An 18,065-nucleotide genomic window follows, 5' to 3' on the forward strand; every position below is an offset into this window, starting at 1 on the left:
GCTCTTCTCACTGAGCTGTACTTTGCAACGCCCGGGGGGCATAAAAATGGTAACCTAATGCACCTTGCCGTTAAGTGCATGAAGCTGCTGGATATTAGCGATGATAATCTATGTTCTTCAGAGCTGTGGGTGTGTCTGTGAGGATCACAGAATCAACTCCTTCCAGAGACACAATGGTACTGACATTGAACATACTGTATAGGAGCACAAATGTACACTAATCTGCCTTTCCAATAATAAAATTACAACCTCAGGACCTTGAGAGATAAAAGAGTAAAAACTGAACCCTCATAATAATTTTAATGACAATATTTTGTTGATTCAGCAGTTATGTCTGCAGTGCCTGCTGGCTAAAAAGCTGAACCTGGATAAAGTTTAGCCTGAACTTCAAAGTTTCATTTTAAGCCCACCTCAATGGTAAAGGTGAAATAATAAAAAAATTGTTTTTATCTTTGAGCATATACTTAACATAAAAACATCTTTAGCCTTTCATGGTTGATTCTCCATCATCTTCATGGCACCTGTTATGTATTACTCTTTTTCAAACACTATGGATAAATAGTATCTTGTAGACTACGTTTATTTGATCTCTGCATTGTTGTGCATGTGTGCCGTGTTGAGTGCATATAATGACTCAGACATGCAAGGTGACTCACAAAGAGCCAGGAAGGATAGTGAGAGATAAAGAGAAGCCAGTAAAGAGAAGAGACAGTGGGATGGAGAGACAGGCGGCTGAAAGATTTGAGGGAAGTGAATTCAAATAATGAAGTAGCAAAATAACAATTTGAACCAAAATAATTTAGTTTGATTCGTAATTTATTAACTTTAAATTGGCTACTCAAAATGCATTTTACTACCAACTGCTGCAATGACAGATACACTTTAAAACCACTAAGAGAAAAAGAGCTAAACATATATAATACTCCATGAGTTGAAACTAAGTAAGACCCTTAGTGCAAAACTATTTGTGCTGTGAATAAACAAACTAAGTTGACTAAAAGTTCATGTCTCTGCAAGTTTAGTTCCCTGTGGAGTTTTATACATTATTATGGCTGTGAAGCAGTGTGTAGTTTAAATTACAATCATCCCTTTTCATCAATTAATCTAAGCCAATACTTAAATGAAGCATAACTTTTTGTGGTTGGAGTCCATCCAGTCTAACTGCTAATAAAACAAACACTGAATATGCATATACTGTGCTTGCATAACCATTCTATTTAAAGCAAGGAAGGCAGATATAACTGAGCCTCTTTCATATTTTTCTCCTTATTAACTAATGTTGTATCCTGCAACCCAACTCAGGTAACATTTCAATTGTCTGAGTGCTGAAAAGTAGCTATACGATAATGAACATGAACATTAAACACAAGTGAATCAAAGCTTCTATCAAGCGAATCTGGATGAATGATGTAACAAGTGGTAACTTGTTTTCAGGGCACAGAGGACGGAAAAAAGGATACGAATGATTTCTGAAGGCTGTGAAAGGCTATCTTCAACATCAGTGCTGAGTTAAATATGCCGTTTCGCTGCTTTTTATCATTAAATCCACCATTATTTACAGATTTGAGGTGGTGTTTCAGCTTTTTGGCCTTGAACATCTACAACTCTGCATCAGAACTACACACTGCATTGTGTACCATACCGTACTGTACATTTTAGCTGTGGATGAAATGCAGTGCAACAAAAGTATAAGAGTCCAATTTGCCTCTTTACCTTTTGTGTCTCTCAATTTTTCCTTTTATCTATAAAACCCCTCTTCTCCTTTTTCACCATATTATCAAACACACATACACCTTTGTTCCTCTCATACACTCATCCACACACAAAGACAGTTTCCATGTCACAGTTACTGACTCTTTCTCTGTTGCCTTTTTTATTTATTTATCTCTGACTCTTTGTGTCGGATTTCTATACTCCTTTGATCTATGCAGAAAGCCATTGTTTTTATGATTCTCGGCCTCGATGCCTCAGCAATCTAGGACAGCACCATGAAAATCAGGCACTGCAACTCCTGTGGCATATGTACTGTAGTCTAGAGAGACACACAGAGAGGGGAATATTGATGAATAAAGAGATTACAACAAGCTTTTTGGGACAGTTTGAAGAAGATAGGAATCGGAAAGTAGTCTGATGATGTTATCTGAATTAATCTTTTTTTTATCATCTAGGCTTTTATTTCTCAGGTTCATTTTTTTGGAGGACAAGTGTAATATTTGGTTTTATATCATCTTCTTACCCAACTTATGAATATCCCACATGGTCTCTTGATGGTTCCTCTAAATTATTCAAAGCATTTATTTATAAATAAGCACTGTCTGGGCCCATGCCAAGCAGTCTGGTTCTCTCTTTCGACTCTTTAACCTCAACCAAACAATCAATCAAACCAAAACTACCATAAACCCACCAGCCCAAAAACTCTGGTTATAAATGCCCTGCTCACTTTACCTCTAAATGACTCCTCCTTTTCTTATTGTATTATATTTCAGCAACTCTGGCCTATTTGTAAAAGCGGTCTGCCATTTTGGTCTGATTACGTTTCACACATAATACCAGTAAATGCCCCCACAGGTTAGTAAAACGTTGCCACTGGTAATGCAAAACTTGGGTATTCAATTGCAAATCAATACAAATCATAAAAATGACACTGTATGCATTATAAATGATGCACAACAAGTGTCTTCATTTTTCAAGTCAACAAACAAGATGGTGTCATACAGCATTCATCAGAGTATACTTGTGTTAATTTACTGAGGGTCTAAGCTGGCCTAACCTTGAGCTTTTATTATCAGATGAATGCAAATATAGAGATTTACTCCCCTCTTTCTTCAATGTATCTTTTCTCACTCATCAGTTCACCTCCACTTTACTTACTGTCCCCTTTTCAAAATCCCGGATAAAATGGCATCCTCGAGCTCTATCCTCCCCCTTTTCATTCCTCTCCATTCTCGGTCACTTTCAATCACTATCATTTAAGCATTTTGAATGCATGATAGTTTTAGACATAGAGTGTAAATACATTGAAAAAATAATCCATTAAAAGCAGGGTGAAGGAAATTGAGGGAGAAAGCCACAGAAATGACGCTGGAGCAGGAAAACATCTGCTTGACACTGATGTAAAAATTGATGTGGACATTGTCACACATCATTGCAAACACAGACACATACACATACTGTATGCATGATCAAACACCCTCATTTACAAAGGGATGGGATCCTACATTTTGCTAACCTGTAAACAAACACAATCATTTTTCTCCATCTCATTTCCCTGCGGAGGGAACCGTATATAGATAGGTGATAACAAGAATATGGCAATTACATTCATCAGTGGCAGGTGGTGGGCGTTTAGTTGTAATGGAAAATATGGGCTGCTTGTAACGAGAGGTTGTGCAGGTCATACCAGGCTTTTAAAAGCACTTTATATTCTATATGTGCTTATATACTTTTAATTTTATATATAACCTGTCTTTTCATTGAATCCTCAAACACAAATCCACTGTAAGACACACCAGACTGATGTGTATCTGCAGGCCATTCAGACAACAGGCAATAAGAGCAGTGCACCGAGAGTGAGGAGACTACTGATGAGTGAAGGGAGGGGAGAATACATATTTGTAGTCAACAGTAAAGGGTGTATCTACTACAAGAACTACTGTGGATCAAAGGAAAAGAGTAATGTGCAGCACAATTAAGAAAGAAATGTACGAAAACCCTGAAGAGACAGATGGGAATTCAGAGATAGAAGTGCATTTCAATGCAACCTGCTCAGAATTTTCTGAAATTAATTCACTGCCTCTGTAGCAGCCTGTCCTGTTCTGTTCCCCGGGAGCGAGGCTGAGTCACTTCCATGCCCTCCTGTCTCTGGAGGAGAACACTGCAAATCTTCAGCTGCTGCTCAGTGGCCATGAGACGGACCCAGCAGCCATACATTGCCGAAGGCCGTGGCAGACATCATCCTTGTGGGCTCTGTCCAAGGCAAGTCGCCTCATCCACCAACGAAGAACACAGACCGCTGCTTTCATGAGCGGGGGAAAAGAGTCGGGATGGCCAGGCCTCAGAGCAGAGTGGAACTGGCAGCTGAAGGTTTACAGTGGGGAAGCAGCTCAGATTCTCAGACTACAAAGTGTGATTTGTCAGGTCAGACATTGTGCCTCTGTCTGAACCGATGAGGAAGGTATTTGCGTTGTTCAGCCGCCTGAGCTAAGCACATTAGCTATGGGAAGTGGCACAGAACGCAACGAGAAAAAACAATAAAGCTGAAAGCAAATAACTGATTGATCAATAGTTGGTCAACGGAAATTGTTAGTTACTATTATGATAACCATTCATCATTTCACCCTGCTATTGTGTTAAAAAAAAACATTGTTGAACTGAAAAACACTTCATTAAAAACAATGTATAAAAGTATCTTATTATTCATTTGACCACATTTAATTTACGATGTGCAAGTCTTTTTACAAAATTGACAATTGAACTAAACTGAAAAAGAGAGTCGGTGGGGGGGTCATATTTTCTGCTTACAATTCTACAATTAAAATCAAATCAGTATGCTTATTTAGCAATAAACATTATTTATAACATAGTATTTTTACGACTACTATGGATTCTGTAACTAGTTTATTTGCTGCCTGTAATTGTTATTAATTTTGTGTTATTTTTTATATTTTGGCTACATTTAAAATGCATTTCTCTATAACACCAGAGGTGTTACGTGTTTACATTCATAAAGATATTAAAGAAAATATAAATAATAAATAGTTTTCTGGATTTAGTAGACTATTGTTGTGTTGTTATAAAATTAAAGACGGTAAAGTCATCTGTCAAGACCAATAGTACAGCAGCTATACAAGCATGTGTCTGTAATGCACAAATTGTGTCTCACCCCAGATTTTGACAGGAACCGATTGCGGTGAATTATGTCAGACATCGTTCAAAGAAAGGCTGCCCTGAGGAAGCAAAGACCTTGGACAGCCCAACTGGTGCTACATCCATTCTGTCAAGAGCAGGAAATGTTAACATCAATGTTTCATTCGAGGACAAAACTTGTCAATCATTTATCTACAAATTTTAAAAACAAATATCTACTGATTGTCCTTTAAAAATGACTGAAAGTTTGCAGCATAAGTTAAACATGTACGTTTATGACAAAACTAGTATTGTGGTGACTTTTATTCCCTAAGACCTCTCTGCAGGGTCAACACCTCCTGAGTATGACAGACCTCCAGGACTCCAAATGCTGGATACCAGCCGGCGCCTGCTCTGCCCCGGGTGGTGCTTTGGTTAGGATGCCTGATGTGCATCAGACAAAGTCTAAACTTAATTACCTGTGAACTAAACATTTGTGCTTCATTTAATTGTCCCTGAGAGCTTCTTTGCATTAGCTTATTTAATTATATTGCCTCTCTACTACCAGTAATGAATTATTTACCAGTCGGACATAAATGTTTTTGCCGGGAACAGGAGTCCAAAACTGGATCAAATTTAAGTGCCGGTATCAGTGTTTGTTCTGCATTCAAATTTATTTTCAGCACATTTTATAGAAACCCAATAGAAGAAACATTTCAGGGTGCAGGGAGTTTGAAAGATGAAGGTTTGTACAGTAGAAGATAATTAAAGATTTAAGGGATAATAAAGGGTTGGGTGTGGGACAGCCTTTGAGATTATTCCCTCTCATCAAGACTTTTACAAGTCCAACACTGTGTTTGTATGTGTCAATGCATGAACATGATGACACTATTCTGTGTACTGGCAGGAAGATCCTGTCTGTGTGTAGCTCTGTGGCTCCATCTGTTCTTGGCTAGACTGCTGATATCTGTTCTTATAATATCCTGTTTGCCTCTTCTGTGTCTTGTATCTTCTGTGTTATATCCTATTCTTTGTAATCCATCCATTCAATCATCCATCAATACTACTCCACTTAAAGAATCCATTTGTGTGTCCTGTTTTATAATACAGAGGTAGTCTTACTCATGATGCAACATCCCCCTTTCTCAAGCTGCCTTTCTAGGCAGTAGGTGTACAAACCATAAATAGCCCTCTGTCTTACTCATCCTGTGATCCTTACAGAGTCACAACAGGCCAACTAAGGTTAGACAGGAGTCCCAAAACAATTCTGTGTATTTTTTCCTATGTAACTACCAGAAAAAAGCAACCCACTTTAAATGTGTTAAAGCCTCCAGCCTTGAAACCTAGCTTAGTACAAGGTAGTACAACAAACTACAATTGTTGCAGCCAATTTAGATGTGTCTGAACAATTGTGTGTGTGTGTGTGTGTGTGTGTGTGTGTGTGTGTGTGTGTGTGTGTGTGTGTGTGTGTGTGTGTGTGTGTGTGTGTGTGTGTGTGTGTGTGTGTGTGCGTTTGTGTGTGTGTATTTCAAGTTTGCAGTTGCTTTTTAACCACACACTTATAAAAAGGTACAAGACAGGTTTTCAAAATTAGTCACTTGGAATCCACACAATTGCATTATTTGCTATTGTATGTTAAAATATGTCAAAATAAAGTGTTAAACACACATTCTGAAGGACCTCGTCTTTTGCCCCGCCACACGCTGGCCAACCAGTGGCGTTTATTTTTCTAAGAATGCCAAATCAAAACTACTTGGCAATGTAGTACCATATACGTATCAAGTCGCACACCTGCAGAACCCATTCACAACACCTGTGTTCATTGTCACAAGCCCCGCCCCGTTGCAACTTCTAAAACAACTTTTCCGCAATGGCGCGCTTTCGAGGAAAGGGGCAAGACCTCTCGTGAGTAGCGATTCCGAAGGGATTGTTTCCTACCTGTAGAGGAGACGCTAGCTGTTGGCCGTCCTGGGTGCATTGAGCACAGGTGCACCTTCCTGTGCAAGACTGAAGTACGCCAGCGTTTATTGAGACTTCCGGCAATAGAAACTAGGCTGGATTAACTGCTCTGATACTACCGACGGTAAATGGGGTTTTTTTTAGGTTGATTTTGTTATCTTGAAAGTATTGTAAATAATTTACTTTGCCAGGAAATTGATTTCCCTGGAAAAGAAAATGATTTTTTGAAAACCCGGAACTGAGCTACTGTGGATTACACTTTTACGACTGTTTTTCTGGATCGAACTGCTTAACTTTGACACACTATAAATAACAGATTACAGTTACCTACATTTTCTCTGGCAATCTGGCCCATACCTGACTCTCACCCCCGGTAATTGATAATGGCTTGACTTGAAATACGTAACCTAGGTCTGTGTTTATTAGCATTATTTGTTATTTAAAATCTCAAATAAATCCGTGTTGGCTTTTGGGTTGGAATGGGAAAGGAACTATTTGCTTCTTCACCCTCACACACCACTTTGATTTAAAAAACACATTTGTGATACATTACATTTAAACTGAAAAACACTATGCGCAAATTAGACTGGCGCAAAGCGTCCTTCTGTCTCACACCACTAGTCTTACAGTGGGGCAAAAAAGTATTTAGTCAGCCACCAATTGTGCAAGTTCTCCCATTTCAAAAGATGAGAGAGGCCTGTAATTTTTATCATAGGTATACCTCAACTATGAGAGACAAAATGAGAAAAAAAAATCCAGAAAATCACATTGTAGGATTTTTAAAGAATTTATTTTCACATTATTGTGGAAAATAAGTATTTGGTCAATAACAAAAGTTCATCTCAATACTTTGTTATATACCCTTTGTTGGCAATGACAGAGGTCAAACGTTTTCTGTAAGTCTTCACAAGGTTTTCACACACTGTTGCTGGTATTTTGGCCCATTCCTCCATGCAGATCTCCTCTAAAGCAGTGATGTTTTAGGGCTGTCGCTGGGCAACACAGACTTTCAACTCCCTCCAAAGATTTTCTATGGGGTTGAGATCTGGAGACTGGCTAGGCCACTCCAGGACCTTGAAATGCTTCTTACGAAGCCACTCCTTCGTTGCCCTGGCGGTGTGTTTGGGATCATTGTCATGCTGAAAGACCCAGCCACGCTTCATCTTCAGTGCCCTTGCTGATGGAAGGAGGTTTTCACTCAAAATCTCACGATACATGGCCCCATTCATTCTTTCCTTTACACGGATCAGTCGTCCTGGTCCCTTTGCAGAAAAACAGCCCCAAAGCATGATGTTTCCACCCCCATGCTTCACAGTAGGTATGGTGTTCTTTGGATGCAACTCTGCATTCTTTCTCCTCCAAACACGACGAGTTGAGTTTTTACCAAAAAGTTCTATTTTGGTTTCATCTGACCATATGACATTCTCCCAATCCTCTTCTGGATCATCCAAATGCCCTCTAGCAAACTTCAGACGGGCCTGGACATGTACTGGCTTAAGCAGGGGGACACGTCTGGAACTGCAGGATTTAAGTCCCTGGCGGCGTAGTGTGTTACTGATGGTAGCCTCTGTTACTTTGGTCCCAGCTCTCTGCAGGACATTCACTAGGTCCCCCCGTGTGGTTCTGGGATTTTTGCTCACCGTTCTTGTGATCATTTTGACCCCACGGGGTGAGATCTTGCGTGGAGCCCCAGATCGAGGGAGATTATCAGTGGTCTTGTATGTCTTCCATTTTCTAATAATTGCTCCCACAGTTGATTTCTTCACACCAAGCTGCTTACCTATTGCAGATTCAGTTTTCCCAGCCTGGTGCAGGTCTACAATTTTGTCTCTGGTCTCCTTTGACAGATCTTTGGTCTTGGCCATAGTGGAGTTTGGAGTATGACTGTTTGAGGTTGTGGACAGGTGTCTTTTATACTGATAACGACTTCAAAAAGGTGCCATTAATACAGGTAACGAGTGGAGGACAGAGGAGCCTCTTAAAGAAGAAGTTACAGGTCTGTGAGAGCCAGAAATCTTGCTTGTTTGTAGGTGACCAAATACTTATTTTACCGAGGAATTTACCAATTAATTCTTTAAAAATCAGACAATGTGATTTTTTTTTTCTCATTCTGTCTCTCATAGTTGAGGTATATCTATGATGAAAATGACAGGCCTCTCTCATCTTTTTAAATGGGAGAACTTGCACAATTGGTGTCTGACTAAATACTTTTTTGCCCCACTGTATATACATGAGACTTGAACATACTCTTTTATAGATGTCTTTTGCTATCATTGTCAGTGTTTAACCTACAGTAAGAGATGAGCCAAAGAGCATCTTTCTCCAAATCCGTAAACACAAATCAGTAAAAAATGATGATCCAGCTTCTTGTATTTTGTTCCTTTATCTTTCTCCTCTCTACTGTTTCTATGTACAGTGTCTGCAGTGTTGCTTCAATGAGTTCACTGATTAAAAGGCACTGTGTTCTTCTTTCTTTTGCTTCCTCCTCCAAAGTACTCACTACTGCAAAGCACAACATAACAATTCTCTCAAAATCTAGACAGCTTCTCTCTCTCTGCCTCTGTCTCCAATTATCTATTTCTGTCTTTCTCCACCAGCCCCCTGTATCTGCCAGTAACATTTCAAACCCACACTGTGGGTACAGTGGTAGGCTATTTTCTTCATGTACCCAGATTCCAAAATCACTTCTCCGCCATCTCTGGCAGTCTGTTTTTTATTTATTTTTTTGATTGCATTTTACTGCTTATCAATAGTTACAAGGCACAATGTAAATTCCAGACAAGGTGGGAAACAGGGTCAAGTGAGAGGAGTGACAGAAGCCGGGAGAATATAGAAGACAATTAGGAAGCTGTTTTTGGTATAAATGTGATGCTGCAAAAGAGTTATGTAACAGGATTGTTTAACCACACAGTACTGAAACAATACGAAAATATAAAATTAATATTGAAAACCGTTTGTCTTTGCCAAAACAGGTATATGACTGGGATGTAAACTACATTATTTGGAAGTACTCTAACAGCCCATTTATCACCTTTTTAAATAACAGAAAGCAGCAGTTAGGGATTGTCTTAGAGGTGCTTACAAAGTATTTTTTATTCTTGTGACTAGCTTTGTCTTTTTTACGTATGCAATTTGACCAACTTCTTGTAAAGAGTAACTGCCCCCTCTGTTTGAATGTTTCAATACAGTTTCTCCTTAGACCAATGATGCCTGTAGTACAGCTGTACGTGGCTGCAGCAAGGTTAAAGGGTAAATCACAGCAGTTCAGCAAAGACAAGATTCCCTAGGTGTGTTAAGTTACCTTTTAAGCTCCAGTCTTTTCTGAGACTTTTCCTGGTTCAAACAGTCAAAAGTCAACGTTGTTGTTCATTTTTTTCAGCATGACCATGATCATTTTTTTACCTTTCAGTTGCAATATTTAACATTTCAGTAAAACCGTCTTGACAGTTTACTGAATACAAAGAATGTATTCATTCAGCCCTGCTCACCACAAAAACCTGTCTCTGTCTTCATGACACATTGTGTCCCCTCCTCTTCTTTTGACGTGATCATCTATCATTTTCCTCTTTGGTTGTATATATGTGTACAGCTAAGTAGAACCGAGCAATATTTCTTTTTTATGGCCTCGCGGCTTGTCCCTTGAGTCTCTAAATCTAAGTCGCTACCCTCAAAATATTGTGGCTCCGAGGGAATATAAATACTTCTGTTTCAGATTTCATTAATTACTTCTCTGTCTCTCTCCTCTTTCTTGCAACTTGTTTTGAACCACTAATAAGATTCCAGCCCATTAGTTTTGAACCAAAACATAATTAAACTGAATCTGCTGAATGCTAGTCATATTAAACAATATTCTCCGAGTGTTCAGTTGACGGATTAATAATGATTTTCTTTTGCACCTTGCATTAAGGCCTAGTTGACACCTGACATTTACACCTGGGCTGTAGAGATTACAGCAAAACTGCAGGAGGACCATCAGAAACCAACCACAAAAAAACAAAGACTATCTCTGCCTTGCACTCCATAATGTCCCACTTCTTGTTATCTTAAATGTTTCCTAGAGATATGATACTCTGCTCTTTTAATGAAATACATAATGACATCCTGTAGATTGCAAATTACATATTTCGTTCTCCATAGGCTTGCAATGCCGGCTCAATGTGCTATACAGAAACAGCCTTATCGCATCAATTTAAAACCCATTCAGTGACATCAACACAAATGAGGCCCAGATCCCTTGAATAAATAATTACACCATGAAAAGCTGCCAACAGTTAGATTTACAGTCTTTTCATTATGTGGCAAGTTCAGATAATGTACTGTATATGAATAATATATCCTGATCGCATGAAGGTGAGAACCCAAATCCAGGCAACACTAACTAAATTGCTATTAACTTAACAGGAAAAAAAACTTCAGAAATCCCTCCACCTTCTGCAATGCTTATCCTGGCCAGGGTAGTGAGGGGGTTAAAGCCTCTCACAGCTCACAGTCAACAAGAAGCATGATCTAATTTGAACAAGCTGTCAGTCCATTAAGTATGCAGCCAATTGTATTGTTAAAAAACTAGTTTGTTAAACATAATGATAGAAAAATTATCCTAGGATAGGAGCTCACAAACAACATAAAAACATACACCCATTAAAGGCTCATATAATTAAATTGAAATCCATAAATACGCTACAAAGGCCCTTGCAGACCTCCATCCAGGGTAAATAACCTATTTCGCAATGCTAACAGAACAATGTAATAATTTGTATATTCACCCCATAATTTGGATCTGCTTCAGAATTGATTGGGATCTTTCTTGGCCCATACTATACGCTTGCACCAAGTTTGATGAAAACCTTGCCAGTGGTTTCACGTTATGCAGCTGACAGACGGACAAACACATCGAAAACATTACCTCCTTGGTGGAGGGTAATAAGAGCAGCTGGGGAAACTGCATAAGTATCAGTCTGTTTGGCCTTGCTTAAAATGGATATTGCAGTGGGAATTAGAAAGTTTTCAAAGTTATTTTTATGGCTAGAGGTGCTTTGGTGCAGCTGACTGATGGAAGTAGCTGTAAGAATGGTAAAAAGGCGTGACGGGTCCTTCATGATGAAGTCCTTTCCTTTTGACTGCATGACTATGAAAGTCTGAAATTTGGGTTTGATTGGTGCTGGCGATTTTGGTTGCATTGATGTTTCATGTGGGTTTTTTCCTTTGTCTTTCTCTGTGAGATGGTGGTACCAGGATGCAGTGTTCGATGTGAGGACTGATTTGATGATATCCGGTGAGCGGCTTTTAAACTGTCCTGTTTGAGATTCAATCTTTCAGCTGTCTCAGAAGATACGTTAGGCCTTTTTGCAGAACCTGTCCGAATGTTGAGTGAAGGACAAGTGCTAGTCGATCTCAGTGCCCGGACACTTAAAGATCTCGACCTCTTCCATCACCTGTTCCTCCAGTGGGATTGGTCCAGAGAGAGGGTGTGGGGTGTGAGGATCACTGTGTCCACATACATCCTGCATACTGCCTGTATGCGGCCACCATGGTTGTATGTCAAGAGCACCACCAAGGCCATGTCATCATCATTTTTAAGAAGTGACAATCCGTATTGCAGGTGATTTGGTTTATGCCTGGGGAAGAGGATGGGTGACAAAACACAGCCTTATGTGTATTTCTGTGTTTTCTTTGTGAGATACATTGATTAATTCAGAAGGCTAGCAATCCATATCATTATATTTCATTACATAAACATCCCAATGAGATTCACAGAGAAAGATTTAACATTTGCAACAAAAACCCAGAGTTGTAATATAATCGATAACAGGAGGGAAGAAGTTGAGTCTGTGTATCCTCGTTCTTGCTGTGAGGTAATGATTTGTGTCACTGCACAATGCATCGACTGATGTACAGCATACCCCTGAAAAGATATCCAGCTGCATGATCCAAAGCACATGACAGCTAATATTTTCAAACTTAGTGCTGCTTGGGCATACTGATGACTTTTTTATAATTTTACAGTTAAGTTCAGTCTGTGAGTGAATTAAAACGAGGGTGCATTTGTAATTTTTGAACCAACAGGTAGCCTACCTCAAAACAAATCATGACTTTACCAACCGCTAAAAGGTATACATAAACACAGCTGACCAAAACAGCAATTTAAGCTTGACTCACATCTTCCTGGTTTGCTTACATAACATCTCAACCTCAGAGCTAGTGTGGTATAAGTAACATTCATTTTAATTTTTTGGGGAAAAATAACATTTTTATTCCCTAAATTTCATTTCAAAAGAGAGTGTCTATTATGGGAAATGTTTTTAACTTCTTTATACTAAGTCTGGACATGAGCCATTGATCAGATTCCTTTTGACAGAGTAGACCGCCGTAAAGCAAATAACGCTTAGTGTTTCAGCTGAGGGTTTAAGCGGTTAAACTCACTACAGCCTAACAGTACATTAACTTCAGGCATCTTTAAAATGTCACACACAGTAAGTTATACTTAATAGCTGTTTGTCAGGGTTACAGATTTACAGTTTAAAGATAAAACAGTCTGCTTGCTTCTTCCTGGCACAATTATTGTTTGTTTAAGCATCATGTCAGTTTGATGCTTGAAGAAATACATTTGAACAAGGTCTACCAGACAATGCTTATGTGAATATGTGTAAATTCACATCAGTACTTTTTATTGTTATGCCTTTTAATTATTGATATAGTCTTATTTTTCTAATGTTTAACCTGCTTGGGATGAATACTGTTATTTCATTAATTCAACTTAATAAGGAGATGTTTTCTGGAATTTGTATTATTACTTTATCTATTATTTCAAATATTATTTTTGGCTGCTGTTGCAATTTCCTATTGTAATAAGTAAAATAACATACTCAACAAATGAACTGTTTATTTATTTGTATTGTTATCGTTAGTAGGATCCATTACTTATTTAAAGAAAGCCTTTAGATAAGTGTCGTCCAAATAGAAAATCCTTCAGCACGGCTATTATTTTCCTCCTTCTCATTAATACTTTTTGACTCAAACACCTCTCTCTCACACATTCCCTCTCACTTTTAGCTGCTAACACTCTGAGACACACACACACACACACACACACACACACACACACACACACACACACACACACACACACACACACACACACACCTGTCATCTAATCATAAAATCACTTCTAGTTGCAGATGGTGACTCATCTTTTGTCCCTGGTGAGCCATATCTGGCATCGAGGTCACAAGAAATTTTGGATGAGGGAGACATAGAGTGCCACTGTGCAGGGCACACCTCACCACATGGGGAACTCCTCACTAAACAGCATGCTCTACAGCTGGTTAAAAAAAAACAAAGATATTAGCCGGCCATAAAGCCTGACAGCTGCACATAAAAAATGAAATGTTGTATTCCCTTGCTGGCAATATACATCATAATCAGCATGCTTCTGAAATGTGACAAAATGAGAGCTTATAGAGAGATTTCAACCACTTCAGGTGTTGTTACTATTATATCTAACATAAAACTGGGATTAGGGCCACAGTGCACTGCCAATATCTCACTTCTTTACATTCACATTTGCAGTTTAAGAGTTTAGTTTTTTAATGAAATAAAATAAATGGGTGAATCTACAGGTTAAACCGTGCAGGTGTCAGATGATGGTGATATGGCACTTAACTTGTTATATGTGGGTGTGGTGGACAACATGCATGTCCTATTGGTGTTATTTTATAATGCATAAATAGGAAACAGGCTGCATATCCACAGACATTCAGGGACAAATCTCCTTCAGCATCAGGTGTTAGTCAGTGACCTCGAATTCAGTTCATAGGTTAGGAGTAAAAAAAATACTGTGTATGGCTCTGACAGAGGCACCTGAAGCTGTGCTCCATCGTTACTTATCTTGATGAAGCGGTGCGAGTCATTACACACCGTCTGCTCTCTAATTCTCCTCTCCGACCACATCGGAGGACAAACATCCGCGGCCACTCAAATACAGACAACAGTACCAACACATGCATCAACACGAAATACTGCTCGTTAATGTGACCAAGAATGGATGACCTTGTGTATTTACGCTCAGGCCACCTCGTGCGAAATGACCGTATCGCGCACAACAAGTGCTCAAGTGTCTCTGGCAGACAGACACATTGCCTGCCACCTTTGGGTGTCTGCAACAGCCCTTCTTGCTGCCATGCAAGGCTTTTTGGTGAAAGACACAGGCAATAACAGTGCGATTCCAGCAGTTACCATCAGCTTGTTGGAATGACCCCCAGCATCATTACTTGACATCAACATTTCACACTCAAGGGCATCTGGCAACCAACGCGAAGCTTTGAACTACACACACAGTCTGGTTTAAAATCACCCACCGATTCTCGCTGACATTTTTGCTCACCTTTGCTGTTATCTTCTTCTCTGTTGAGATGCATGACTCTTCTTACAATGTACTCATTTAGGCTGTTAGATTAACTCTTAGTCCAATGTTTGGATTTGTGGTCCTTTTACCCGCTTATTTTCTTGTTCGGCTGGCACGCATGGACGCGCCTGCACTTGTGCGTCCTCCTCCCTGTTGTGCTGGATGAAGCGGGTAGTCTAGGTGATGTTGTGTGTATTTTGTGCTCTCTCTCTCACTTTCTCCTGGTCTCTCTCAGTCTGTTCTTCTCTGAGCCCAGAGACGCTCAGAGGAATGGTCGCAGCGAAGGTTTTAGGGAGGAGACGGCTGGCAGACGGGCGGGGTGACGTGAAGAAAGTCGGTAGGAGGTCGTCTACTCAGCTGAGGCGAGGAATCTGTGCACCCTCAGTGATGTTCATCCGAGGCTCCGGAGAGATATTTTGCGCACACTTTCACTCGGAAACTACACATTCATGAGAAGCTCATGATGTCAATTTAAGAGAAATACATTGGAATTTTCATTGTGCATAGTTGGTATCTGTATAGGCCATTGTCGATCATAACAGAACAACAGAAAACGCCCTTGGCTATACAGCTTTCAGGCTAGTTTTAGCCAGCAATGTTGACAATAGTGGTAATTATGACAGACTATTGATTTTATTGATGTATACCGCTTGCCTCTGCTCTGTGACATGATAGGATCACAGGTAAAATCAGAAGTAGCCTAAGCAACAATTCTGGTAATATGAACCAGAATTGAGATTACTTCATATGTTTCACTATCAGCCCTCATCATCAATCATCCTTAGACCGCTGCTTTCAATGTGGAAACAACTATCAATGGAATTTACGTGTTCATAGCCGTGCATAAATATGCCTTTTTACGCACAAATTGTAGCCGACACGTTTCACCTCCAACTCACGTGGTCATCTTCTATGGAGCTTTTTATTCGTGTCACTGTCACGAGCAGCCTGTGTGCTTTCATTATGATCATCATGCCTATACAGCCAATAGGCCCATACAGTCGACAAGACACATTGACTCACCAGCCACGTTCGCCCAAAGCCACACGCGTAATATGGCTCACTGGCGGTTCCTAGCGTTACACATCAGTCAATGGCAGCCGGCTGATGGGGTAGATCCACCCTCCTATCCATTATAACAGGCTGTTGCATATACAGCATGGACAAGTTTTAAAGTGGTATTTTGTTGTTTAAAATACTATTTTCGACCTGTATGAAGATGGGTATATATCAAGGTAAAACTTGATAATAAAATTATCATTACGAAATATCAAATAACAGATTTTGGAGTGACAGGAAAGTATTTATTTTTTAGCTTTGAAATACATTATTTGTACAGGCACGTGCCTCAAAAGGTATTGTATAAGATGGAAATATTCTCCCTCTCATTGGGTTGTATTTAAATGTGTATTTGTTTTTGTGTACCATAGGATTAATCAATTTAGTTTTTAAAGCAAAAACCACCTGCAGTCTGATTTAGAAAAAAACCGTTTGCAAGTAAGAAATTGCGCTGTGGTTTCTGCATGTTTGCCCATTACAGAAGAATTGAGTTTTTCCTTTTCCGTAATGACGGTGAAAGAACAGAGGGTGTGGATTGTAAAAGTCTTTGATGGCAAATTTCGTGATTTTCATCAGCATATTAATAAATTAATTTATCTTTACTTCATTTATATTTCCTTCCCTAAATTGCATTGAAACCCGCTTGGAATAAGATCTATAAGAACTGAGATTTATCACAAAGTTTATTTATTTGAGAGCAAATTTCCTCTTGCGACAAATACAGTTAAAAACTCATAGAAATATGCTTTGTTTGTCTTTCTCTGAGTCAATGGACTTTATCTGACTGACATAAAGATGATTTCAGGGAAAGAAAAGATCCCAATGCTGGATTATTGTACTTTACAGCTCAGTACCAGTTCAGTGCTCTGCTATGTTGAGTCTGCTTAACACCTTTGTTCCTTTTTATCTGCCTCTCAGATTTCTGTCTAACACCTCTCCTGTGATAGCACCTCTGACATCTTGTGTTAGTTTTTTTACATCCGTGTAAAGCAGATAGACTTCTATTTTAGTCTCGCTGGTTTTACTTTAGGGTAAATGGGGATTTGATTTGATCTATTGCATACACAACGCAATAATCCCTGACAAATGATGTTCCCTCTTTGTATCAGATACAAGACATAAACAGTTGTTTCTTGTCCTGAGCTTCCCACTGCATCAGCTTTCTTTCTAACCCTCACTTTCTCTGCACACTATATTTTTGATTAATTTTTAATAGCCTGTCACAGTGTCTTCTTTGAGCTATAAACGACACATTTATCAGCACAACTCAAGCCATGCTTTAATCCTCCAGGGGGTTTCAGTGACGTTGCCTAATTTCATAAAGATTTGCCCAGTGTGTGGGTGGTTGTTTTATTTCTACACAAAAAGAAGAGGTTCATAAGCACGCACAGATTCCAGGTCATTTTGAAACCATTATATCGCAAAGGACTCCGTTATTGTTATAAGATTAAAAAGCAACACAGCTAAAGAAGACAGCAATCTTGGGAAAATCTGTTGTATTACTGAAGCATAATGACCTTAGATATGCACAAAAGAGGAGGCTCCACAGAAATGCGTGACCCGATCAAGATATTCAAAGTGCCATCCAGTGCAATTACATCCTCCTCCAAGTTCTTGTACCTTTGTTTAAACACTGACCAATGAGCAGCATTTTATCATCAGATTAACTTCAACATTCACACTTTCACTGTGTTCTTTGGATATCTAACAGCAGAAGTATGGATGTCTTTAGATGGTTTTGTAAAGTTTGCTCATCAAAAAAAAAAAAAAGGTAACCAGTAACTTGTGTTTTCAAGCCGAT

The 18,065-nt window shown here is 39.2% G+C and overlaps 1 protein-coding gene across 1 annotated transcript in view; it reads right to left on the reverse strand.

The window, feature by feature from the left end:
• syt7b (synaptotagmin VIIb) overlaps positions 1–15,382 on the reverse strand; it is an 80,243-nt gene extending 64,861 nt beyond the window's left edge. The window contains exon 1 of the mRNA XM_063880596.1: positions 15,185–15,382. Within this exon, the coding sequence (XP_063736666.1) occupies positions 15,185–15,218 (34 nt within the window). The 5' untranslated portion in view covers positions 15,219–15,382. The remainder of the gene's footprint in view (positions 1–15,184) is intronic.
• Positions 15,383–18,065: the final 2,683 nt, after the last annotated feature.

Source organism: Eleginops maclovinus, chromosome 4, assembly GCF_036324505.1.
Source record: "Eleginops maclovinus isolate JMC-PN-2008 ecotype Puerto Natales chromosome 4, JC_Emac_rtc_rv5, whole genome shotgun sequence".
In the NCBI taxonomy this organism is placed as follows: Eukaryota; Metazoa; Chordata; class Actinopteri; order Perciformes; family Eleginopidae; genus Eleginops; species Eleginops maclovinus.